General features: G+C 36.7%; 1 protein-coding gene across 2 annotated transcripts; it reads right to left on the bottom strand.

Moving 5' to 3' along the window:
• Window positions 1–260: 260 nt before the first annotated feature.
• On the bottom strand, window positions 261–26960 carry LOC127511055 (NACHT, LRR and PYD domains-containing protein 3-like). Of its 2 annotated transcripts, XM_051891405.1 has the most exons (13): window positions 26053–26960; window positions 25810–25944; window positions 25304–25400; window positions 21457–21723; window positions 20720–20875; window positions 20510–20557; window positions 12219–13998; window positions 11869–12042; window positions 8467–8634; window positions 8193–8366; window positions 5064–5237; window positions 4462–4508; window positions 261–4383 (listed from the first exon to the last, which is right to left on the bottom strand). In XM_051891405.1, exons 4-13 carry the CDS (start codon window positions 21701–21703, stop codon window positions 3821–3823), a joined length of 3531 nt encoding a protein of 1176 aa, XP_051747365.1. In that variant the 5' UTR covers window positions 21704–21723; window positions 25304–25400; window positions 25810–25944; window positions 26053–26960; the 3' UTR covers window positions 261–3820. The 2 variants fall into 2 exon arrangements, with proteins under 2 accessions (XP_051747365.1, XP_051747366.1); XM_051891406.1 differs by having other exon boundaries at window positions 21457–21726; window positions 25810–26960.
• Between the last annotated feature and the right edge of the window lie 140 nt (window positions 26961–27100).

The following is a 27100-nucleotide window of genomic DNA, read 5'->3' as shown; positions in this document are numbered from 1 at the left end:
GCTTTTGGCGCGTTATGTTTCCTTGGCCTAAATTCTAGTACTGCCACCTTGTGTTGACATTGTGAAACTGCAAGATTTGTAAACTATGCATGGCGGGCCACATATAATAGATTTTAATAGACAGGCTGCGGGCCGTTTGAAATTCATCCCCGGGCCGCATTTGGACACCCCTGCTATAGAGTGTATATTTGATTTGCCAGAATGAAAATGAGGAGATGTGTTACTCCATTGGAAGATGAATGATGCAAAGCAAAGTCAAATTCAAATTCAAAATCGCTTTATTAGTATGACTGTAAATAATAAAATATTGCCAAAGCATATATATACATAAAAACATCTGTATAATAGAAGAAAATATTATCAAATATTATAACACTATCAAATATTATAACAACTTAAACTTAAATTAACAGCGTAACAACTTAGAACATGTCTGAACATTTGATACGACAGTGTTTTAACATAAACACAAACGTACTGAGGGTCACTGTGGTGGACAGTAGGGAAACACACTGAGTTCAGACATACACACATTCACCTGCTGTCTCTCAGGCTGTGGCACATCCACACGTATCTCGCAGCCAGTGCTGCTGTCTGTCTCTCTCCTAGTATTAACTCTATTTGTTCTATTTCAGTCATGACTGCAAAGTTCTTTATTGAGTTACTGAATTTGGTGAAGTGATCTCTTATATGTGTGTATTTGTGGCAGTGAAGGAGGAAGTGCGTCTCTGTCTCGATCTCTCCTGCAGTGAACACACACCCTTTGCTCTCTGGGTAACCAGCTCTTTCTGTGTCTGCCGGTCTCGATGGCTAGACTGTGCTCACTGAGCCTGTACTTGGTCAGGATCCGTCTCTGCTTTGTGTTTTTGACACTTTGGAGATATTCTTCTAATTCATAATTTGATTTTAGAGTTCGATAGAATTGTAATTTACTTTGTGTTTTAGTTTTCTGCTCCCAATGTTCCAGATATGTATTTTTAGATTGCTTGATAATTTGGTTTATTCTGATGTTTGGATGAGAAGCAGTGCTGGTCTGAGACTGGTTAGTGTTAGTAGAGTTAGTCAGATTAGTAAGTTTCAGAACCAGCTGACTGAGGGGACTTTTTTCGGGGTTCAGTTCTCGGGGTTGTAATGCTTTAAAATGTAGCGATTCTGTGGGACTTGATTTTAGATGCATCCAGAATTTGATGTATAATTTATAATGTCAAACCCTACACCACTTTGTAACAGCACTTTATAATGTAATCCGTTGTGCCAAATAGAATCAAATGCTTTTTTGAAATCAACAAAGCATGCAAATATTTTTCCATTTTCGGTGTGTTTTACATGTTCATTGATTAGGATGTGTAGGGTGTAAATGTGCTCAGTTGTTCTGTGATTTGGAAGGAAGCCAATCTGACTCGGACTCAGGACATTGTGTTCGGTAAGGAAGTTTACAATTCTACTGCTAAATAACTTCCCCAGATTACTGCTCACACAAATACCTCTGAAATTATTAGGGTCCAATTTATTCCCACTCTTATGAATTGGGGTAATAAGTCCTTGGTTCCAGATGTCAGGAAAACAGCCTGAATTAAGTACAATGTTGAATAATTTGAGCACAGCTGTCTGCAGCTCAGGTGGGCTTTGTTTCAGCATTTCACCTAGCATGCTGTCAGGACCACAAGATTTCTTACATTTTTGGCTTTTGAGTTTGTTGTCAGTTCTTCATGTGTAATTGGGAAGTCAAGTGGATTTTGATTATTTTTAATTGTGTCTTCATAAGTTTGTAGATTTTGGTTGATCAGATTATAATTGTCATTGAGTTGTTTTGGTGGGATTTCTTTATATAAGTTTTCAAAATGTTTTGTCCAGATTTCTCCATCTTGTATTGGTAGGTCTTGTGGTTTTGTTGTGCTCAGATTATTCCACATATCCCAGAACTGATTATGGTTTATTGAATTTTCAATTTCCTGTAAATTTTTGGTCAGATGGGGTTTCTTTTTCACTCTAATTGTGTCTTTGTATTGTTTTAGTTTTGAACAGTATTCAGTTCTGATGTCTGTGTTGTTTGGTTCGTTATGTTTCAGATATGATCATTTTCAAAGTTGTTTCCTTAATATTTAGCAGTCTGAGTCAAACCATTTTTCATCTTTTGCTGTATTTTTTGTATATTTTTTGCCTTTCTTTTTCAATTCGCTTCTATGTGCTGCTTTTTTAACACCATCTTTAGTTGTTTCAAATTTCTTATTAATTAATGTATTTATTACATTATTAGTTCTTCCGAATTGAGGGCTTGGATAAATTTGTCTGGGCTGTCTGGAGCCCATCTGTATCTCTCCTGGACCTGATATATTTTGCAGGTTTTCAGCCTGTTTTGTTCTGGTGTGTGATGTGTTTTGATGTAAATGTTAGTTTGGTTATGGTCAGAGAGTGGAGTTTGCTGTTTGACAGTAAATGCACTGAAGGAGGAAGGGATGTCAGTGATGGCATAGTCAACTACACTAGCTCCAAGACCTGAAAAACACGTGAACCTCCCTAAAGAGTCCCCTCTGATCCTGCCGTTAAGTATGTACAGGCCCGAGGCTCGGCAGAGCTGCACTAACTCTCTACAGTTTTTACTTACAGTTTGGTCAAGGTTGTTTCTTGGTGGGAGATTTTTTTGTGAGACTCAATGGGTTTTGGCCAAAGACATATTCATATTCAAATCCTGTTCTTGCATTGAAGTCTCCACACAGCAGCACATTGCCCTGGGCCTGGAAACGGCTGATTTCTGTGTGGAGGTTGTTCAGATATTCCTCATCATAGTAAGGGGATTCTGCTGGGGGAATGTAGATAGCACAGAGATATGTATCGGTAGTTGAAATGGCAATTTGGTTTAGTTTTAACCAACAATGAAATTTTCCAACTGTAATAACAGAAATGTGTTTGGCCAGATCCTCCCTGTACCACACCAGAATTACTCCCGAGTCTCGTCCACGATGGACTGTACTTAATTTAACTGAGGGCACAATTACTTCATAGTAGCCTGAGGGACAGTAGGTAAACACATCATTTTTACACCAGGTTTCAGTGAGAATGATGATATCAGCATCTTTGATATTTTTCAGAAAATCAGGGTCTTTGCATTTAGAACCAAATATTGAAGAATGAAGACCCTGAATATTCCAACAACTTATATGAAATGAACGCATTAGTATTATTAAAGATAAACCTATTTGGTAAGACAGAGAGAAAATAATATGCAAAGGTATGGTGTACATGTGAAAATGGCAAACAATTTACATTATTTTATATTTTTTTTGTCAATAGAGCACTGTGTTTGTGAATGATGTTCTTATCTGCTCAGGAGTTGGTTGCACAGTTTGTCTCTGTGTCTCAAATCCAAGTTACTTTAAACATTGTCAAAACATCTCAGACATCTTTCAGCTATTCCTGCTTCAGCTATCAAATACAAATGTCTGTTCATTCACACCGAAAAACTAATTTTCACCTAATTTTATTTTATTAGATAGGAGCTATATTGATAGGACTGATATCTACATAACGTTTTGAATTCATAAATGTACAAGATATCATACTGCACAACCAGCAATATTTTAAAACATTAACCATAATGGATTGTACACACACAATAGTTGTTAGTTCATACTGCATGAACTAATGAGAACAAATACAACTTTTTAAATGAAAAAGATATATTAGTACACTGACAGAAGTTCAGCTGTAGTATTAATGTAATGAAGAGAAAATAAAAGACTCTATATAATCTCACTGTTACTGATTCATCATGAGCTCAAAGCATTATGGGTAGAATCTCTCTATAGTCTATTCTGATTCATCAACACAGTTTCACTGATGATAAAGGAAAAACCTCAAACCCAGGATAGAGCGGTTGAGTGAATGTGGTCTGGAGTGTGTGGATGAGGCTCATTGTGTCTCCAGAGACGCTGTAGAAGGACAGAGTTCCTGCACTGTGATCCACATACACTCCTATTCTACTGCTGATCATGGACTCTAAATCATCCTCATCATACACTCCTATTCTACTGCTGATGGGCTTTACAGGAAGTTCAGTCACTATCGTATTGTGCCTGAATGAGTAACCGAAGATAGAGCAGAACAAACTCCAGGACTGATCATTAGATCCAAACAGACACTCATCACCCCATCCCTTCCTGCTGTTGCTCTTATATGACACTGATATAGACACACTTCCACTCGACTCAAGCTCCCAGTAACATCGTCCACACACACTTTCTCTACACAACACCTGATAACCAAAAAATCTCACTGCTTGATGAATATACAGCCTATCTAGCACACGTGTCACCTTTCTGTTCCCCTCAGACAGAATGAGTTCAGTGTTTGCTGTGCTTGGATCCAGTGTGAAAAAACAGGCATCTGAACACAAGAACAGAGACATTTATAACTCAGCAACAATCACTAAAGGTGTGTCTGTGTGTTTGTTTGTAGACGTACATTTTCGTGGACCTGCTGTAATCCTGAACTCTCCTCCATGATCCATGCTATAATACACACAGAGTCACAGTCAGTAAACACACACACACAGCAGTTAAGGCAATTAATCAAAATATATGGTCAATGACAATTTTGGCTTCAAATGATTAATAAAACATGCTTTAAACATACTATCAATATTCTAAAACATGCTAACAACATGTTAAAACATTCTAGTAAAGTGAAGCCATATGTGTGAATTGTTTGTCATATTGTTTGTTTTCTCTGTGTTGAAGTAGTCAGTTAGTAAAATGGCAAGCCAGAAAGCGTGCCACCCTGCTATATTTCAAAGGAAGATGCACACTGTGTTTTATGCTTGGGAATGGAGTAGGGATGACTTAATCAAGTTGTTCTTGTCTCTGATCAGATCCAAGTCAATGAATATCAAGTATCTGGCAATACAGAGTCCCACTTACATAAATGAACTATAGTGTCCTGCACCCACTAGTAAAAAATATATCAAAAATATCAAAAACGTCTAAATAATTTTTGGTTTGACTGTATATTACACACACAGAGACACTGAGGATTTAAAATAATAAAACATAAAAAGTTCAACATACTTGAGTTTGTCCAGTCTGTAGTTTGGATGGTTGAGTGTATCAGAGAGTAGCTTGACTCCTGAATCTCCTGGGTGATTGTAGCTTAGATCCAGCTCTCTCAGGTATGTGGGGTTTGAACTCAGAGCTGAAGACACATAACCACAGCCTTCCTCTGTCACCATACAGCCAGACAATCTACAAACACACATAGCAACAGTCCACATCACATTAGTCAATCTGTGAGGTAGCTGTTATTCTCTGTAGTTTCACAAAAGAAACAAAAGTGAAGTCAACAGAAACATTTATACTTAATTAAAGAACAGGAATAATTCATTCTATATTGGCACTAGACACCAGCGGTCGAAACCTGAAGTGCCATTTTTAATTTATCTCACTGTCATTTCATAAAAGATCATTTTGTGCTCATTCACCACTATCAGGAGAAACAAATATTCCACAAAATCATTGAACATTATACATTTGTTTAAATGCAGTAAATAAGGCATTTGATCTTACACAGACAATACTGCTCCTGAAATCTTATGTCGACAAAATAGTGTAAGAAGAAAGAATATAAGATTTAAAAACAAAACTTCATCTTACTAAAATGAAATTGATTCTCAGTCACACTTGTAAACACAACACTGAAATCTTCACTTCCAGGTCAAGAAACTCAAAAACTCCCTAGCCAATAAGAATTGTCTGCTGCTAGCCCCACATACACAAGGAAATTGTATGTCCCAATACAGCCTGGTACTACAGATACATCCTGCATCATATCCGGCTTCACCAAGATTAAAAACTGAATGTCTTAAAATGTTTTGCAGTTAATTGACTCCAAATCAGATGTGCTTATAATTACCCCATGCTGCCCCAGTACTAGTAACATTGACAATCTCTCCTATAGTCTGGGTGATTGTCAAATAATGTTCGAAAAGAGGCCCGCAACCTAGGTGTCATTTTTGATTCAGAACTGTCCTTAGATGCTCAGGTGACTAAAGTGGTGCAGTCCTTTTACGTGCAATTGAGACAGCTAAAAAAGATCAAGTAATTTTTTTCTTTTGCAGATTTAGAGAAGGTTATTCATGCTTTTATTTCCTCAAGACATGACTATTGTAATGCTCTTTACTCTGTTTTACCTTGTCACTGAAGGTGACCGCGCCTTTGCTGTCCGTGCCCCTCAGCTGTGAAACTCCCTGCCTGAGGATCTCAGACAGGCAAGCACAGTATCCTCTTTTAAGTCTCTCCTTAAGACTCACTTTTATTTTATGGCTTTTTCTTAATCTGATAGAATGTATAGTAATTATGTTTTATTATTATTATTATTATTATTATTATTATTATATTGTCAATTCTGTATTTTATTTGGCTTTTTATTTTGTGTTTTTATTGTAAAGCACTTTGTAACTGTTTTGAAAGGTGCTATATAAATATAAATAAAAAATAAAGAAACTGTCAATCAAAATCTCACTAGCTAATAAGAATCCTCTGTTGCTAGCCCCACCTACACAAGGCATTTGGGTGTCAGGGCATACCTATTTGATATAGGCAATTCATTCCATAATCTTAGGTGAGTGAAAGAAAATGGTCTTTGTCCCCTACATTGTAATCGACGGACAGGCTGATGTAGATCAAAAGAGCCAGCTGAACGAAGAGATGGAAAATGGTGTAATAAGGAATAATCAGCTCACGATGATATGAAGGAGCGGTCCCATGAACTGCTTTGTATGTTAGAACCAGAGTTTTAAAATCAATATACACATGGACTGGAAGCCAGTGTATATACATTTATACATTTAGCCAGTAATCCCATTAAAATAGAAATGGTTAAATCCTGGTGATTCCAGGTTGTGTATAATAAATCAAAGAAACCAAATAAAGAAAATCAAATGTAAAAGTCCTCCTGGTTCATTTCTAAGTTGTATGTGTAAGTGTAGAATGAATGTATAATGTTAAGGCCTTTTTTTCTCAACCTCTACCCAGGTAGTGTATGCGTAGGGAATAGCAGCTTAGCAATAATTGAGAAAATTCCTTCCAAGCAATCAGGTCTTGGTTGAACTTCAGCAGAAGGCTCTTATCTTAACTGAATCACTGGTTCTGGCTCACCATAGCTCATAAGCATACAATTGATCATGAAACAATGGCAAATTAAAAAAAAAAAAAATCTACATAAAACCTCACAATTAACATCTCTCTGATTCACATATATAATCCTGGCCGTGCACCTCATAGGCACAAGAAATTAAATCTGTAACCCAGTGCAAAATTTTTAAATTAATTCAACAAGTCATCTTGTTAATGTTGTAAATTAATTATGTCTCCGTGTCACCGCACGGTTAAAATAAACACATTTGCCGAGTACATTGGTATTAAAAACAGCTTTTAAAAACTGTCCATGATTCAGTTTTGGGGACCATGACGGAAGTTTGATGTTGTCGTGGAACGAGCAACAGCCGGCATTTTCCCTCCTCCCGACTCGAGTGCCTCATCTTCTTAATCTCCTCACGTAAATGATTAGATTTCGATGGCTTACGTTTCTTCCCCACCACAGAAACCACCACAGGTTCATCGATACCGTCAAAATTATTAATTTTTCTGTTTTTGTTGATTACAAAGTACAAAGCAGATAAGGAAAACTAGGATGCCGGGTGTATTCAGAGCGCCGCCATTACTGTTTACAGTGCGTGGAATGGTGCGCTGTGATTAGCTGAGTGGATATATCGCGTTCTGCAGAAAAGGGAGACTGGCGTTTGTCGCGTTTTAGAAAAAGAAAGGGAGAAAAATATGCAGTTCACATGGATCATACTTCTCAAGGTGATGATACACGAGGCAACTTTTTGAGCAATGTTGCTGGGCAATGTTGCCGTCAACGGCAACCTGATGAGACACAGGGTAACTAATTAGGCCAACGGACAGTTGGCAGCAACTAATCAGAGAGGAGCAAATCTATTGCCAACCCAATAAATACTTTATTATAAACACTTGTTAGGCACTTTATTTCAATTTTTCAAATATTTTCTTCATTTTAAATGTCAAAATGTTTTCTTGTTCTGGCTTTCCATTGAGAGCAGATGCCACATTTGTTGATAAAATTTACCAGTCATTTATCATGATAGCATTTTATTAATTCATTTCTGTAAAACCCTCTACCTCAGAATCTCCAGCTGACAGTTTGGACTATTCAGTCCATCAGAAAGAAGCTTCACTCCTGAATCATGCAGGTCATTGTTAGTCAGGTCCAGCTCTCTCAGACAGGAGTTTGAGGATTGTAAAACTGATGACAAACTCTCACAAGACTGAGCAGTAAGATTACATGTGGAAAATCTAAGCAAGAAAACAAAGTAATTGGAAACAGAATAAATCTTAGTGTAATTTTTAGTAATTAACTTTATGCAAAAAAAATCTAACTATTTGAAACTCAAACCTCAGTATTTCCAGCTTAGAACTCTTCAGACCATCTGAAAGAAGCTTCACTCCAGAATCCTGCAGGTCATTGTTACTCAAATCCAGCTCTCTCAAGGTGGAGTTTGAGGACTGTAGAGCTGAAGACAAACTTTCACAGGACTGACCAGTGAGATTACACACACATAGCCTGTATAAAGAACAAAACAAATAGTGTTATTAATGTTTATCAGGTATAATCTAAAGCACATACAGCAAAATCGCCAGTGTTAACTCCCTCGGGTCGGCGGTCACGCCGGCGATACCACCTCGGTTTTTTTCTTACAAGTGTGAAAGAGACTCAAAATACTCTGTCAATGTTGCACATATAATTAAGAGTTATACACCATTAAAATTTGTGGAATATCTTCTTTTATTTGTGTACACAGAGTAAAAACAAAATTATGTGCTTTTTGCAAAATAAAGAAAACTAACATGATGCGTGATCTCTCGTCTCCCTCTGAACGAAGTTTAATCTGATAGTTCTCAGAAAATGAACTGTAACTTAGTGAATACTAATGACACAAAAATGAGACTTATGTCTAAAAAAACGTTGAAATGTCAGGTTTTAAATCGTGTAAGTCAAACCGAAAACAAAAATTCTGTGTTTATGTAATCTGTATGAAAAGAGAGACATGTCAGACGCCCGTGATTCAGCTCATTATCCGCTAATGCGCCCACGCCCACGGAGCGAGCGCTATTCAGACGCAAATTCTGAGGCAATACATGTATATATCATCTCAATCGTGCATTTATTGTCTTGAAAAGTGTTTATCTGGATGTTAAAGCCATGGTTAGCGATCTCTGGAAGACATGCCGTTAGTTCCTTAATGGCCTGTTCTTCTTTAGAGTAATTTGTGGACTAAATGTGCACAGAGCGCCCTCCGGCTGCAAGTATGAATTGAAAACACAGTATCCAGCGCTCACAGTGATGACAATAAATATTGAATAAATATTACTCCTCTGTATAGAAAATTGACATAAACATATGAGAATCCATCAATATTTCTCCAAATGTGCATGCTTTTAAGCTAAAAGACTATATGAAATGCCATAGAGGTAACATGAATGTTCAGACGCTTTGCATCACAGAAATACATTATATTTTAAAGTATATAATAGAATACCATTATTTTAAATTGTAATATTTCACAGTATTGCTGTTTTTTCTGTATGTTTGATATACACCATGATGAGCTTGAGACATGATCACAGAGGGTTTTTTCACAGCCTACCTGACTGAAAGGCCTCATTAATATGCAGCTTATTAGAGGTTCTTTATGCGATTCTTTTGTCTTCTCAGGTGTAAATCACCCATTATTCATGATGATTCACGCCTCCACGCATACTGTGTTTCTTGACAAAAAGTGTCTTTCAAAAACTAAATCAATATATTGTTATAAATGAATGAGTATTAAGGATAATTTTTACATCATTTTGAAGCAAAAACTCTAGTCTACAACCTCCAATACCCAGAAGTCTTGTGAACACAGATTTAATATATATTTTTTGGCTTTATTTCAGTGACTTAAGTTTTTTGTTTTTTCAATAACCACGCATAAATGTTATTCCTTCAAAAACACAAACATGTACATACATGTTCCTCACATATTATGGTAGCCTAGTTCGTGCAGAATACAGTGTAATGACACTTTTTCCATTAATATGTTTATGAACAACTGAAAAAAGCACAAATGTCAGGGCATGTCAAAACTTCTCCAGGGCCCCGAAAATCCTCAGACCCCAGAGGGTTAAATGCACACTGGTCAGTGTCACCAGAGCAATGTTGAAGTTAATTATATAATTAAGTGATGATTGAGCATTAGTGATAACACTTGCTGTTAACACGCAGAATCACTGAAGGAAAGAGGAATCATTCCAGCTAACAGGCAAGCTGACAGTGGCATTCTTCTCATAGCGCAGCCAAGTCCAGCACTCTGATAATGGGTGACTCCATAATCAGAAACATTAGCATCAGGGCTACAACTACATGCTGCTTTCCTCAAGCAAAAGTTTCTGATGTAAACAGGGAGCTTCAAAACATTCTGAAGAAGTACAAGACTACAGATACAAGTACAGATTATTATTCATGTGGGAAAGAATGATATTCGGAAAGAGCAGTCTGAACTCCTTAAGAAGGATTTCAATGCACTCGGCTGCAAAAACCATGCAACATGAGAGAACTGAACTTTATTGACAACTTCAATCTTTTCTGAAGTCAAAGACATCTGTTTATATCAGACTCAAGAAGACACAAAGGAGAACTCAATTATGTGTTCTAGCACTGTCTGAGACACGGCTCTGTGTGCGCACTTTGGGTTTTTGTGCACAGAAATGTAGTGATTGGTTCTCACACCACTGCTGACGTTGTGATTTTTGGATCACTTGTCACTTAAAGTGTGGTTATGAGAACATTAGGTGATCACTTGCCCTCCTCTTTGTTCAGGGCAGCAGTCAAGGACTTTTACCTTGGCAGTATGAAAACACTCCCAACAGTGGACTTTTCAATCAATTAAAATGTATACTGTAGGGAGATGGTCTGGTGAGATATCGCTAACTTGTAGAGCCTCTTACTTTATTATCAACAAAAGGAAGGCACAAGTATAATAAAATAAAATGTACTTACAAAAGATAAACAAAAATCCACATGCTACACAACACAACATGTGGACAGAAGAGTGTACGGTCTGAGCAAACTCGAAACACAACAAGACAGAGCGCATGAGAACGAGCGAATGTTCAATGTGCTCAGGAAGGAAGACGAACACATGGAGCATGAATGTCCTTATCCTGACACAAAACAGACTTCCGAACACCACACGCAACCCACAAGAACGCACGGCTCAAGCATGCTTGAAACCACACGCTCACACAAAGACAAGACGATAGTGTCAGAGCTCTGTAACAAAACAAAGAATACACAGACCGAAGTGGCAGAACCCTGACAAAAATGTCTTTAATGACAAGCTCAGGAGAACAGACAGGGATGTCAAACTTAACACAACGAGAACAGAGAATGAGGGAGAACAGAGGGTATAAATACATGGAGCAAACAAACAGAACTAAGAAGACAACAGGTGAACATAATGACTAATCAGACAACTTAGGAAAACTAGGTCACAGGGAAACACAATGACAATAAAGAATTAATTCATGATGACTCATTTAATTAATAGCAATTCCTCTATGAATCAGATAGATTCTTTATTAGTTGCTGATGTGGCAATCGTTAATGAATGAGAGGCACTGTCTGTCTTGTGTCCCTCAAGAAAACATCACTGAACCATTCTTACTACAATATAGACAGGGGGAAATATCTGCTAGTCACCTATTCATTTACATATGAACACTGAACAGAGTGAATAATTAAATGTTAAAGTCAAACCTCAGTATGTTCAGTTGACAGTGTGAACTTCTCAGTCCAGTAGAAAGTAGCCTGACCCCAGAATCCTTCAGGTGATTGTTACTCAGGTCCATCTCTCTCAGATAAGAGTTTGATGATTGTAGAGCTGAAGACAAACTTTCACAGTGCCGATCAGAGAGATCACAGCCGTTAAATCTGCCAAAACAGAATGTTTATGCAGATTATATTCTTATGTTCAGCGTTTCTGCAATAAAACATTGTACCTTTCATAATCAAGACAACAAGATATTTCACATAGAATTTTGACATCCAATTGTTAAGTGATGTAGAACAAAACCTTTGACTAAACCGCAGTGAGTGAAATTACTCACAGGGCTTTTCTGCAGCGTCTCACAGCAGAAACAAGTCTTGTGTAGTTTGAAGATGACGTGAACCTCTTTGGGTTGAACTCATCTAGCACCTTTTCTGACATCAGCAGTACATGGGTCAGCACTGTGCACATTGAAGATGAGAGTTCTCTTCCTGGATGTGCATCTGAACTGAGGTATCTCTGGATTTGCTCATATAAAGAATGGTCCTTGAGCTCAAGTAAGCAGTAAAATAGGTTGACTGAAGTTTCATCTGAGATAAAGTGCCCATCTTGTACTCTTTTAATATATTCAGTTGTTTTTGTGATGCTCTCTGTGGAGTCTTCAGTGTGTGTGATCAGGCCTTGGAGCAAGTTTTGACTGGATTTCAGTGAAATTCCCATCAGAAACCGCAGGAACAGGTCCAGATGTCCTCTCTGACTCTTCATAGCTTTATCAACAGCCTTCTGCAGTAGCTCCTGCAATGTAATATTTTCTTTGGTTTTATCAAAGAAAAACTGAAGCTCCTGCATGTTCTTGTTCAGGTAACAGAGGAACACATGCACTGCAGCGAGGAACTCTTGAACACTCAGATGCACAAAGCAGAAGACCTTTGTTTCATGAAGTCCATCTTCCAACATAAAGATCTCAGCGAGCATTCCTGTGAACTCAGTGACTACATTCACATCAATACCACATTCTTCCAGATCTTTCTCATAGAACACAATGCATTCTCTCTTCAGCTGTTCAAACGCTAGCTTGGCTAACTTCAGAATCATTTCTCTATTTGAATGTAAGAGCTTTGTACGTCGTCTTTCTTCTTGTTCATTGTACTTCTGGTTCTTCATGTTCATCTGTATCAGCAGGAAGTGAATGTACATTTCGGTGAGTGTTGTGCTGATGTTCTCTGCATTGTTCTTGATGAGAATATTTTGGAGTACTTTGGCCGTGATCCAGCAGAACACAGGAATGTGGCACATGATGTACAGACTACGAGATGTCTTAATGTATGAGATGATTCTGGAGGCCTGAGTCTCATCTTTTATTCTCTTTCTGAAGTACTCCTCCTTCTGTTCATCACTGAATCCTCGCACCTCTGTGAACAAACCTACATACTGAGGATGAATCTGATTGGCTGCTGCTGGTCGTGAGGTCACCCAGACAAGAGCTGAGGGAAGCAGTGTCCCCTTAACCAGATTTGTAAACAGCACATCTACAGATGATCTTTCCTCAAAACTCGCCAGAATTCCACTTTTAAAGTTAATAGGAAGTCGACTCTCATCAAGTCCATCAAATATAAACAGACTACGTTTAGCATATAACTTTGATTTTTCCAATTCCTTTAGTTCTGGATAAAATACCTGTAGAAACTCATTGAGATTGACCTCTCTGTTTTTCAGCATGTTAATCTCTCGAAATGGAAGCAGGAACACACAGTGTATGTCTTGATTGTCTTTTCCTTCTGCCCAGTCCAGGATGAACTTGTACACAGAAACAGTTTTTCCAATGCCAGCGATGCCCTTGGTCAGCACAATGTTCTTCTCACTGTTTTCCCTCAATAAACGGAACATATCATTGCATTTTATTGGTTTGTCCTGTGTTTTTTTGTTCTTGAAAGCATCATCAATCTTCAGAATCTCATGTTCCTGATTGACGTCTTCAATATCTCCCTCTGTGATGAAGAGTTCTGTGTAAATATCCTTGAGATGTGCTTTATTTTCTTTCTTGCCCTCAAAAATATGTTCTGCTTTCTTCTTCATGTTGGTTTTGTGAGTTTCCAAGAATTTTTGCAGCCTTAAAATTTCTGTAATTAAAAAAAAAAATCAACATAAATAAGGAAATAGCATTTAAAAAAATAAATTGACAACAATATTTAACTGGTGCAGGAAAACAGATTAAATTCATACTGCTAAAAGCAGCACTGTCCTGCAAACCAAAATTTCAAAGTCATTTGAGCTTCCTGTAAAGCCCGGGATACACTGTACGATTTCAGCAATCCTATAAGGTCATTACAAATCACACTGTGCGACATGGATCTACTAAACTTGGGTACGACATGCATGTAGACTGTACGATGATGACTATTGACTCGTAGGCTAAGATTCAAGTTTCTATAGAAGAATGAAACGTCATCAGCATACGCTAGTGGTAAACAAAACACCATGTTGAATCACACTTTGGCAGTTGTAGTTTTTATGTGTGCTGAAAATAAAAAGGTAGCGGCGAAAGAAGGGAAAAGAGCTTGAGGTAAGCAGTTTTAAGTTTTAGCACCATGTTGCTTTGATTTCATGTCGCATTTTTATTGGCTGCTCATTAGACGTAGGTCGTAGCGGCAAACACACTGTGCGATGATCATGCTGAATTTCTGACACGGTCAGAAAATGATCGTAGGCTATCTTTGGTCGCAAGACTGGGAAAACGGCTGTCTTTGAACGTCTCTCACTGTCTGACATAGGACCACCGATTCAGAGCCACGATCACAGAAATTGCCACGATTGTTTCACGATGGCAATCTTTCGTCTGGGACAGCCAAAAATCGTGCAGTGTATCCCGGGCTTTAGGAAGAGATAACGGCACCTTCACATGTTATCAGACCATTTTTAGAGAAAAGCTCTTTTACACAGATTTTTACACAGACAGACAGATAATAGAACATTATTTGAAGGTTAGTATGATGTTTCTAAAACTTAATTTTTTTTATTAAAAACTCAACATGATACACAGCAAAATCCTCAGTGTTGAATGAACACTATTCTATGTCTATATGGGCCTAATCTACAGAGTGCTAAAAAGTAACACTGAAGCAATTGCAGTTAACACTCAGGGGTCGGCTGGTCGCGCCGGCGATACCACCGTGCTTTTTTCTTATCAGTATACTCTGTCAATGTTGCACATACAATTAAGAGTTATACACTATTTTAATCTGTGAAATATCTTCTATTATGTGTACACTCAGAGTAAAAACAAAATGATGTGCTTTTTGTAAAATAAAGAAAACTAACATGATGCGTGATCTCGTCTCCCTCTGAAGGAAGTCCAATCTGATAGTTCTCAGAAAGTGAACTGTAACTTAGTAAATACTAATCACAAAAAAATTAGACTTATGTCTAAAGAAACGTTGAAATGTCAGGTTTTAAATCATGTAAGTCAAATCGAAAACAAAAATTCTCTGTTTATGTAATCTGAATGAAAAGAGACACGTGTCAGACGCCCGTGATTCAGCTCATTATCCGCTAATACGGCCACGCCCACGGAGCGAGCGCTATTCAGATGCAAATTCTGAGGCAATACATGTATACATCATCGCAATCGTGTATTTATTATCTTTAAAAGTGTTTATCTGCATGTTATAGCGATCTCTGGAAGCCTCTGTTAGTTCCTGGAATGTCACATGATATGCCTCTTCTTTTACTGAGATATTTGTTGACTAAAGGTGCACAGAGCGCCCTCCGGCTGCAAGTATGAATTGAAAACACAGTATCCAGCGCTCACAGTGATGACAATAAATAATGAATAAATATTACTCCTCTGTATGGAAAATTGACATAAACATATGAGAATCCATCAATATTTCTCCAAATGTGCATGCTTTCAAGCATATTAAGAAATTACGGTCAATATAAGATTTTAAGAGTCAAAATGTGAAGCTTGAGTCTTAGATCTTTTTAATGATGTATAGTTTGTCAACTGCACATTAACATTTAGGCTATATAATATAACAAATATATTAGCCTATATGAAATGCCATAGAGGTAGGAATGTTCAGACGCTTTGTATCACAAAAATACATTATATTTTAAAGTATATTAAAATAGAAAACCATTATTTGGTTAGAGACTTCTTTTTAAAAAATGTATCCAATCTTTTGACTGGTACTGTAATTTAACATAGGCCTATACAAAATTTTCTTCACATTTTTGTCAAGAGTGGACATTGATCCTCTTATCAGCATGATCACAGAGGGTTTTTTCACAGCCTACCTGACTGAAAGAGCTCATTATGCAAATCTTTTGTCTTCTCAGGTGTGAATCATGGCATTATTCATGAAGATTCACGCCTCCATGCATACTGTGTGTCTTGACAAAAAATTTCTTAGAAAATTTAAATCTCTCTCTATTGTTTTATATGAACGAGTAGGCAGGATAATTTTTACATCATTTTGAAGCAAAAACTCTAGTCTACAACCTCCAATACCCAGAAGTCTTGTGAACACAGATTTAATATATTTTTTTGGCCTTATTTCAGTGACTTAAGTTTTTTGTTTTTTCAATAACCACGCATAAACGTTATTCCTTCAAAAACACAAACATGTACATACATGTTCCTCACATATTATTGTAGCCTAGTTTGTGCTATATACAGTGTAATGACACTTTTGTCATTAATATGTTTATGAACAGCTGAAAAAAGCACAAATGTCAGGGCATGTCAAAACTTCTCCAGGGCCCCAAAAATCCTCAGACCCCAGGGGGTTAATGAGATAATTGATTAATTAAGTGATGATTGAGCATTAATGATTAACACCTGCTGTTAACAAGCAGAATCACTGAAGGAAAGAGAAGCAACAAAAACACAAAGAAAGAGAAGAGATGAGCAGAAATACAACTGAGTACCAGCCACAGTCTTAAGCCCGGGATACATTGCACGATTTTAGCAATCCTATAAGATCATTACAAATCACACTGTGCGACATGGATTTTTTAAACTTAGGTACGACAAGCATGTAGAGTGTACGATGATGATACCTATTGAATTGTAGGCTAAGATGCAAGTTTCTATAGAAGAATAAAACGTCATCAGCATGTGCTAGTGGTAAACTAAAAGACCATGATGAAACACACTTTAGCAGTTGTAGTTTTTGTGCTGAAAAAAAGAGGAAGCGGCGAAAGAGGAAGGTGAAAAGAGCTTGAGGTAAACAGTTTTAAGATCTCAGCAGAGGATGATTTAACAACTCCAAAAACAGCATTACCATATTCACTTATTACAAATCAGTTTGACTTTAGTTCTGTCATACCAGAAGTTCTCACTGAGAATTAACAGGTTTAGCTTTAGCTGGATCATTGATGATTTAGCTGTGCACTTGACCCTTGACTTCTGTTATTTTAATTCTCTTTCAGCAATTGCAATTGAAGTGTTTTCAGAGAACATTTGTGTATTGCTAAAGAAAGATTGATATAAAATTAGATAAGGTTAAGATGTCTGCTTTCATTTTAAAATGCAGCTGTTGTGATTAAAAAGATCACTGTAATGCAAACATGCTAAACATCTTTTATGTAAAATTTGAGACACTTAAGCCCTATTCAGACTAGTTTTACAAACGTAGTTTGAGTTTCAATTATTTTCACCCGATGTCTATGATTTCATGTACCGACTCAGACGGGACTAACATCTCTGTGTTTAGGTGGGAGTGGGAATGTGTGTTTTCTGGATGTGGGCGTTACGAAGCTCACGTGCTGTATTCGCATACATCATTTATGACGTATATCTCTTTTAATTTATTTGTTGGTATATTTTTAATTTGATATTAAAACTCTATTTAAGTAGAGCTCTTTAGCCCAGAGGACACAGTGTCCATGATTTCCAACAAGAATGTCAAATTGGACTCGTCTGACCATAGAACACTTTTCCACTTTGAAACAGTCCATTTTAAATTAGCCTTGGCCCACAGGACACAATGGCGCTTCTGGACCCTGTTCACATATGGCTTCATTTTTGCATGATAGGGATTTAGTTGGTATCTGCAGATGGCACAGCAGATTGTGTTTACGGACAGTGGTTTCTGGAAGTATTCCTGGGCTCATTTAGTAATGTCATTGACACAATCATGCCAATGACGGATGCAGTGTCGTCTGAGGGCCATAAGACCACAAGCATCCAATAAAGGTCTTTGGCCTTGTCCCTTACGCAGAGATTTCTCCAGTTTCTCTAAATCTTTTGTTGATGTTATGCACTGTGGATGATGAGATTTGCAAAGCCTTTGCAATTTGACGTTGAGGACCATTGTTTTTAAAGTATTCCACAATCTTTTTACGCACTCTTTCACAGATTGGAGAGCCTCTGCCCATCTTTACTTCTGAGAGACTCTGCCTCTCTAAGACATCCCTTTTATAGCTAATCATGTTACAGAGCTGATATCAATTAACTTAATTAGTTGCTAGATATTCTCCCAGCTGAATATTTTCAGTTTCTTGCTTTTTCAGCCATTTGTTGGCCCCGTGCCAACTTTTTTGAGGCCTGCTACAGGTCTCATCAAATTTGAAATGAGCTCATTTAGTGGATAAAAGTGTAACATTTCTCCCTTTAAACATTTATGTTATCTATGTTCTACTGTGAATAAAATATTGGCTCGTGGTTTGAAAGTCTTTTAGTTTTCATTTTATTCAAATTTAAAAAATGTCCCAACATTTCCGGAGTTCAGGTTGTACACTAAAAATCTGGCAAAATGTCTACAAATTCTTCAGAGGCAGTATCTGCTCACCTTAATACAACAGTATTTCGCCATTGTAGTTCCACTATATTATAACAAATTGTATTGTTACAATGATCATAGATTCAGCACTATAATCTTTGCATTCACTTATTACAGTTAGGATGGCAACAATTAATCAACCCAATTTTTAGCATTCATCTCAATGCTAAAAGTGGCATAATCATATTTTTTATACACTTTTCCTTGGTATAAACAAGGTAGGTGCTTTTAGTAACACTGCTGTACAATAAGGAAGATATTAAATTCAATATTAAGCAAAGTCCAAGTACCCAACCAAATGTAACACTTGATGAATGAAGTGAAACAACATCAGTAACTCTAAATAAAGCTAAACCTCTCACATTCAGATAGATCAGTGTTAATTAGTTCCATTTAAAGGTGTATTTTATTTGCAGTTGATTGCCATCTAATGCAAGTTTACACTACAGGATTTTAAGCCCGATTTGCAAGTTAACAAGCTCGCCGACAGGTCGGGCTGTGATCGGGGGAAAACAGCCAATGAAATATACGCTGATGTCTATGGAAGAAGCAATAACAATCCATTCAAATAGCCTATAATTTGCCGACGTTTATTCATATCAGATGCACATTGTGTAAGTAACTATAAAGCTCACTCTATTCTTCTCCTAGTTCACCAGCCACATGTATTTTGGTACAAATGGATTGATTCACCTGCTGTAGCCTATAAATCCGACTGACAGGACTCTCTGAACAAACAAGGCAGCGCCCATCTTGTGTTATAGATTAAGATCAGGATCATGATGTAGGTTTTTACATGACAAAACACTCACTTGTAAATATATGACAATCGGAATATCAGATAGTTGATGACATGGTGAGAAAAGCGATACATCTGTCATACAGTGTGGCAGCGGTGTGTCATGTGACAATCATGATGTGTCATCATGGAAACAATAAAGGAAACATTCTAATAGTGGCCTTACCTCTGGGAGGTCAGCCAGAATATTTTAAACTTGTGTGTGAAAGGGTTCATTTAATTTTAATTAAATTGAATTCAAAATTTAATCTAATTTCTTCCCAATTTTATCATTTTCAAATAAGTCATTTGGTGACAGTTGTTGTCACCTCGTGTAGTGTGTAACCTCCTGTTGCTGATCATTTATGTAGTGTCACATTGTGTGAACACCACAACGACTTCAAGACTCCACAGCAAGTCATGTAGTCTGAACAGCACAGCGATCTGCCGACGTTTAAAGTCCTGTAGTGTAAACTTGGCATTTAAAACTAAAAGGGAAAAATGTATGCATTTTGGCTGTCAATTTACACGACAACAGTGTTTTGGGGTTGCATGTTTTTGAAAGCGATATTGTTATCGTCTCCATGTAAACTACAAAAACGTGAGTTTGTGAAAACGGTGATGTCACATGCATGCATATTGCGTGTTCAGTCTGTAGGCACATGTGTTTCTTTACAAAGTGACACATTGGCAATTACTGGCCTAGCATGAGTAATACTGCCTTTTTTTTGTCATTTTCATGAATCTGTGTGAATTTGAAAACCTTGTGTGTATATATAGTACTTGTATTTCACTTGTGTTTCGTTAGTCGCTGTAGGTGTTATATGTGGTGTTTCCTCGGGTGTCATTGTTCCTAGTGTTTCTCCATGTTTTATGTAAGTAATCCTGCGTTTAGATCTGCTTCACTGCCTGCTCTTTTACACCTTCGTAACAGTTATATTGGGTGTTTTAATATATTTTTTTTATTAGGATTTCCTTACCATGAGAAATTGGAGTAGTGTAGTATCTCAGGCATTACTAAATATTAAAATATATGGCTGTAAAACACTGTTGTATCTGTTGATTTACCTTGTTTTTCTGTGTGTTTCTCTGCTGTCTCTGAGCATGTGTGTTGATCTGTGAGGAGAAAGAAAAGATGCATACAGAATGCAAGGAATAAACAGAAGATAAATATTAAGCAAGATATTATTCCATAGCATTAAAATGGTGCTAAATCATGTGTGCCCCATTAAGATCACATTATTAGTAGTGTGTCTTGTCATAGTAATGAAAATGTACCATTTCCTGCAGTATTTGAGCCATAAATGATTACTGGTCCTGTCATGGTGTTTCCAGTCAATACAGGAGCATTTACACTTGCACCTGTTTCAGCTTTCACATCAACACTGACTCCAGTCTGAGCACTGTTGCTCATCTGGTCTGGAGCTTTGTGAACTGAAAGAGATATTGATTTATTATTTTTACACACATTTAAATGCATTGCAACTTATCATGGGTCAGTATACACGCTTTAAAGAACACCATATAATAATAATAATATTAAAAACACTAATGAATTTTTATTCTTCTGCTTCTGTTAGTAATATTATCAATGAACCCATTAACTGGATTCCACAAGACTAGCTGCCATCTTTGATTTAAGCAACAGGTGTGGCTTTATCTTTGAACAAAACTTAAGTGATACTTGCTTTAAAAAAAATATTGTCCAATTCCAACTAAATACAGACCATACCAGATGCAAGTTTTAAAAAATAAACAAGTTACAGATAAATGTTAAGTGCTTCATAGCAACGTGTGTCAACTGGATGTTTTGAACTTCAGGTTCCTAACAGCTGTAGAATCTGTAAAATGCTTTTGTGTGTTCACTTTCAATTAATGCACAACAAACTAAAACCTGTAGATGGTGACAGTCATTCTGGGTTGATAATTCAAAGGGTGTGTTAAAATCTTGCATGTACTCATTTGTCATGTCATGTTGAATTCATCCAGTAACTGACACTTGCAGCTGTTGTTACCTTTGGTTTCATTCTCTAACTCTTCAGCTAGTTGGTTTTGTCTCATTTTTCTCAAGATGTTCATTGTGATCATCACAGCTCTTTCTGGTCCACAACATGCCATCATCAGATCCACTGTGTCAATGGCATCTGCATTCTCTAGATCGGCAGCTGAAACATGAGCATCTTGCTGTAAGTGCCATTTAAACCTCTTCAGTTTTTCTCTGTCTAAAGCATCCAGTGTGTCCAGAAGGTGCTCTGACGTCATCTTCTGTCACTGACTCGCTTCTGCTGGACAAGAAGAAAACGTCCATTACCACACTAGTACTACAACACTGAAAACAGCAGGTCAACAAACATGATAATGACCCTATATTGACCCTAAGCCAGAAAAAGATCAATCTAAATCAAGCAGTTAAAAGCCTATAGCATTGACCTCCAACCTGTGCAAACTTATAAAGTGAATTGTAATGTCAATGTTTGGTGTATTTTATTGAGAAAAAGAGGTTATTTTCCCAACACCAGAGTATTTTTATTAAGGGGCGATTACTATGGATTGCATGGAAGTTAGTCTGGAGGTGGCAATAAGGAAGGCTCATGACAATAATAAGGTAGAAGCTGGAGTGTTGTAGTAGATGTTGTAGTAGTAGAGTTGTCTATTTCATTAATAATCTCTCTTCTTTCTGTTTCTTTTGAAAGATGAGCAGTAAGTAACCATTGCCTGTACTAGGTACATTGTTGTCACATCAACAACATCATTGACAACATCATTGACCTCTAGTGGACAAATGAGTAACTAAATCTGTGTCTGTGTGATTCTGCAGCTGCATTGGACTTCAAGGGTTAGTTCACTCAAAAATGAAAATTCTGTCATTAATTACTCACCCTCATGTCGTTCCAAACCCGAATGACTTTCATTCATCTTCGGAACACAAATGAAGATATTTTTGATGAAATCTGAGAGCTTTCTGTCCCTCCATTGGCAGCTACACAACTACCACTTTTTGAGGATTTTCCCGTACCCAAAAATGCTAGTTAATGTGATCACATTGGACTAAAATTTACTGACTTTACTCACCCAGAGTCTAACAACTTCCCAAATTTATTTTGATAATTTTTGTAACACTTGTGGTGTTCCCAGTAAAAATGACCGCCATACAAAAAATTGCTTAGAAATTTATGCTACATTATGCTACATTATCACTAAATATTGGATTCCATCTTTTTGTCAATTTGTTTTCTTTCAACTGGGACAGGTTTTATATTTCTTTTTGGAACTGATTGATCAGAGGCCTTATTTATCTGTTTATGTACCTCAGCTTATGTACCTCAGTTTTTGAGTGAAAAAGCGTTATTAGTGGCTAATTTTGTCAATTTTACAAAAAATATTTTAAAAATGTGCACTGTTTATCACACTAGTGTGCTTTAATGTTTAAGCAGGATAATTGTTTTGAAATGTTTTTATTTTGGTTTTTATTTATTACAAAATGGCACAAAGTAAACACAGAGATGAACTTTATCCTCAAATCAGTGAGGCTCATTTCAATGAGGCCTATGATCAATCAGTTTCAAAAATAAATACAAAACCTGTCCTAATTTAAAGAAAACAAGTTGACAAAAAGATTGAATCCAATATTTGCTAATAAAATAGTGTAACAAGTGAAGTTATTTTTCTGCAGGCCAGTAATTTGTGACCGGGAACACCACAAGTGTGACTTTGTGCTATTTTGTAATAAATAAATCAAAATAAAACCATTTCAAAACAAATTTCCTGTTTAAACATTAAAGCACACTAGTGTGATACACAGTGCAATTTTTTAATGTAAAATTGACAAAATTATCCACAAATAACACTTTTTTTTTCACTTAAAAACTGAGGTACATAACCTCAGATAAATAAGGCCTGCGATTGATCAGTGTCAAATAGGGTGACTACCCCATCCCACTTTGCGTTGTACCGCACTGCATTTTCACCCTTTGTACCGCACGTTGCATATTGAGAAAATGTCCCGCATTTTCATTAGTCTGTTGGTTTTTAATTATCACGTTAAGAAAACGTGCATGTGTTCTATTGCCTTTTTAAGAAAGCATTTTATTTATTCTTTTTGTTTTTCTATACTTAACACCACTTCGTCAGAAGTAACATCCCGCCTTACACAAATACAACAGCCGTTTTTTAAATCCTATCCAATGGTTGAAAAGAAAGGAGTAAACACGGTCACTAGTAGGTTGTGACGGCTGTCAATCAAAATGTGGAGCGGTGATTCGTATGTGTTCCCTGTCAGAAAACAAATGGATAATTTGGTAAATTAAAATTTTACAAGGCGGCATAATGGCAACAAAAAAAGAGAAAATGTTCTTTTAGTAAAGACTGGGATAGGACCGAAAGAAGTGGATACCTTTTTATATATATAAAGACTGTCAATTAACTAATTGCATGCTGTTTTATATTTTATTTGTTCATTATTATTTTGTTGGACTTGGTCAGAACTGTTTCAAAAATACTTATCTGCATGATTCCTGCTGCCTTTGGGCTCAGTTATGTTGAATTTAAATGACATGTTATGTTACATTGTGATGTAATGGTGTTTTCTGGAAGGGACTAAAAAAACATTAAAGTATTTTTATCAGCTAAAGGCAGAATACAAGTGTTTTATTAAGTTAGATATACATTATATAAGAGTTTCAGGTTATGTTTTAGTGTTGGTATCATGTCCCACATTGTCCCACACAAACTTAGTAATCGTCCCACATTTGGTTTATTTGATGGTGGTCACCCTAGTTTCAGAAATAAATATAAACTCTGTCCTAATTGAAAGAAAACAAGCTGACAAAAAGATTTAATCCAATATTTGGTGATAAAGTAGTATAACAAGAGATTTATAAGCAATTTTTTGCAAACCGGTCATTTTTGACCGGGAACACCACGAGTGTGATAGGGTTGTCAACACAGCACAATTTTATGAAGCAACCTAAGTGCTTTGTTTGCACAAAAAACATAATTTACCACTGTATATAAACAAATGATTATATTATTTTATTAAATATTATTAACTCTTTCCCACCACTGACAGAATTTTCCATCATTTGAGACAACGCTTCCCTACCATTGATGGAAATTCCCAGCTTTCCATGTTTTCTGTTGTAATGTAATGGCATTACGTAATGTGATGGAATTTTTTAATTAATCATAACTAACATTCTTTTTCCTTGCAGGAATAACATTTATATGCTTTTGAAACCTAAATGTCCTCAAACTTTGGGCCTAATCACGTCCAAATATAAGAAAAGGGGGAAATTAAACTTAGGGACAGCTAGACAACCATCTAAATATAATAGCGCGATGATATTGAGTAACCAACGAACTAATAAAAACATGATTTGGGCAGATCTTGCTTTAACTAGAAACATGAGGATTTGACATATGAAGAACCAGTCATATTGTAGAATGCTTTGCCATGCTCCTATCCTATATAAACTGTTGTATTACTTTTCCTGGTGGGATTCTCTGTGATTGATATGAGGTCCTCTGGCTGTGATTAAAGCATATTCTAAGGCATATTCTGGAGTCTGCATGTTAAGAAATACTGTTTGAGAAATCACAGGTTCACTAATAAACACAATCTAATGAGAAACACAGTGATTTCACACAATGTGACAACAATATCAGAATGTGCAGCCTTCTGTGATTCACTTCCAAAGACATACTCGATCATGTTTGATCACGACATAAAGAGGTTGAAATAAATTAATCATCAAAATGACTTCAGCACAGCATTAAAGTCTCAGAATCTCGAAGTGACCAATGACACATCATAAGTCGACACTCATACATAAAAAAACAACTAAAGAATGATGAAACACTCACCTCAAATAATATTTGTAGATCTTTCCATTTCCTCCTCTGAAACTGTTGACTTTACCAGCAGCTCTGTAATCTCTTTCACTTTTATAAAAACCACTTCCTATAGTCAGAAGTCAACGCACACACACACACGCACACACACACACATTTATAATAATAATATTTTTATTATTACATTGTGAAAGAGACAAGAGTGTCTCAAGAGACAACTCTTTTCTCTCACTCTTTTGCTAAAAACAATTAATTATACGAGTAGGACTGTAATATAAAGCTTTAATGTATGTCATACATCTGACAGTCTTTACAGCCAATAGATTAACTGTTCCTCTTTCTAAACAACCTTGCCCTCTATGTAGCTGTGTAACTGTTAAATTATCAGAGTGGGCCACTAGTGAAAGCTTGGTCAAAGTGAATAAACGTACATTAATTTTGATTGCTAAAGTCAAATTAGGAAGTAATACCATTGCCTTTACCTATTCCTTTAAAGCTGGGTAACTTCTGTCACTTACCTCTGTTTCTGTTCCTGAAACAAACAGTTACTGACTGGGTGTTTTGTCAGATCACCAAGGCCATAAAGCCCCAAACCCTTTCCTATCTCCTGCAGCACAGGGATCAGCTTCAGAGTTGCATGAAGGGTAATAGCCCTGGAGAAAGAAAAATCAGTTTAATTCTGGAAAAAACTCACTCAAATGGATGTTTATTAACCATTTCAACATACTGAGTTATTTCATCCTTCTCCACGCTGACAATACCAAGATACCGACAGCTCAGGATGTCTTCAGTGAGGTCTCAACTTTCTGTGGCTGAGTCCACCTGAAATAATAGAGAATGGTGCATTAGTCTTTGTAAAAACATCTCTCCATCATTATCACCTAAATAAAATTATATGAGCTATAAAGTGTCAATATTGTCCATCTCCCAGATCATTTTTATTCCATTGTTCAAACTCTAGAGACCCACTGCATAGGAACTTGTAGCACTAATGCATCAGGAAATTTGGCGCTGGACCACCTTAGGCCTAACTGACAGCCATTATTTCTCCTACAGTCCTAAAGATATACATAGTTTTCTTTAGCGCTTTCCACATTTCAAACATACTTAATACAATGTGACACATAGCAAGGAACATATCCATATATCAACATATCCATGAAGTGGCCCAGTTATATAATGATGATGAGGATGCAATGATGCATTAAGTCACTGATTGTGATTGGTAATTGATGGATCTTTGCAGTGGTTGGTCATGATTTAATTTTATATGTTATTGTGACAAATCGACGCCATCATTAAATAATGATAAATAATCATAATCAGAAAAATAATCTATTTTCCATTTGAATTAAGATTATTTATCGTACCCCATTGGCAGTTAATTTTGCTTGTTTTAAGCAAAAACTCACTATATTTTCAGAAATATCTTGTCATTTTACTCATCTAGTAAATGCATCTTTAAGTATTGTTTTCAGCATAGACACCAAAATCACACCATTCTAAACCAGTAATGATTAGTTGGGCCTGTATCTGTCAATAGTATGTGTGTGACTGTTTGGACCCTACGGTAGGCGCAGTCTACATAGCTTCTTATATTTGGGCACTTCACTTCTAGCAGTCCAAACACAGGTTCAGCTTTAGGGTCGAACACCTGCCCATCTGGTAATGAGCCAAGTCATGGTACATGACACATGGTACATGAGGACCGACCTCTTACATGGAAAACCTCTCTAGAAATACATTAATATGCATACAAACACCTTAGATATTGAAACGACATAAAAAAACAAAATGAGCTGACTGTCA

This window comes from Ctenopharyngodon idella, chromosome 4, assembly GCF_019924925.1.
Source record: "Ctenopharyngodon idella isolate HZGC_01 chromosome 4, HZGC01, whole genome shotgun sequence".
NCBI lineage: Eukaryota > Metazoa > Chordata > Actinopteri > Cypriniformes > Xenocyprididae > Ctenopharyngodon > Ctenopharyngodon idella.
The sequence above is the reverse complement of the archived record's forward strand: the minus strand, read 5'-3'. Positions and strand labels throughout refer to the sequence as shown.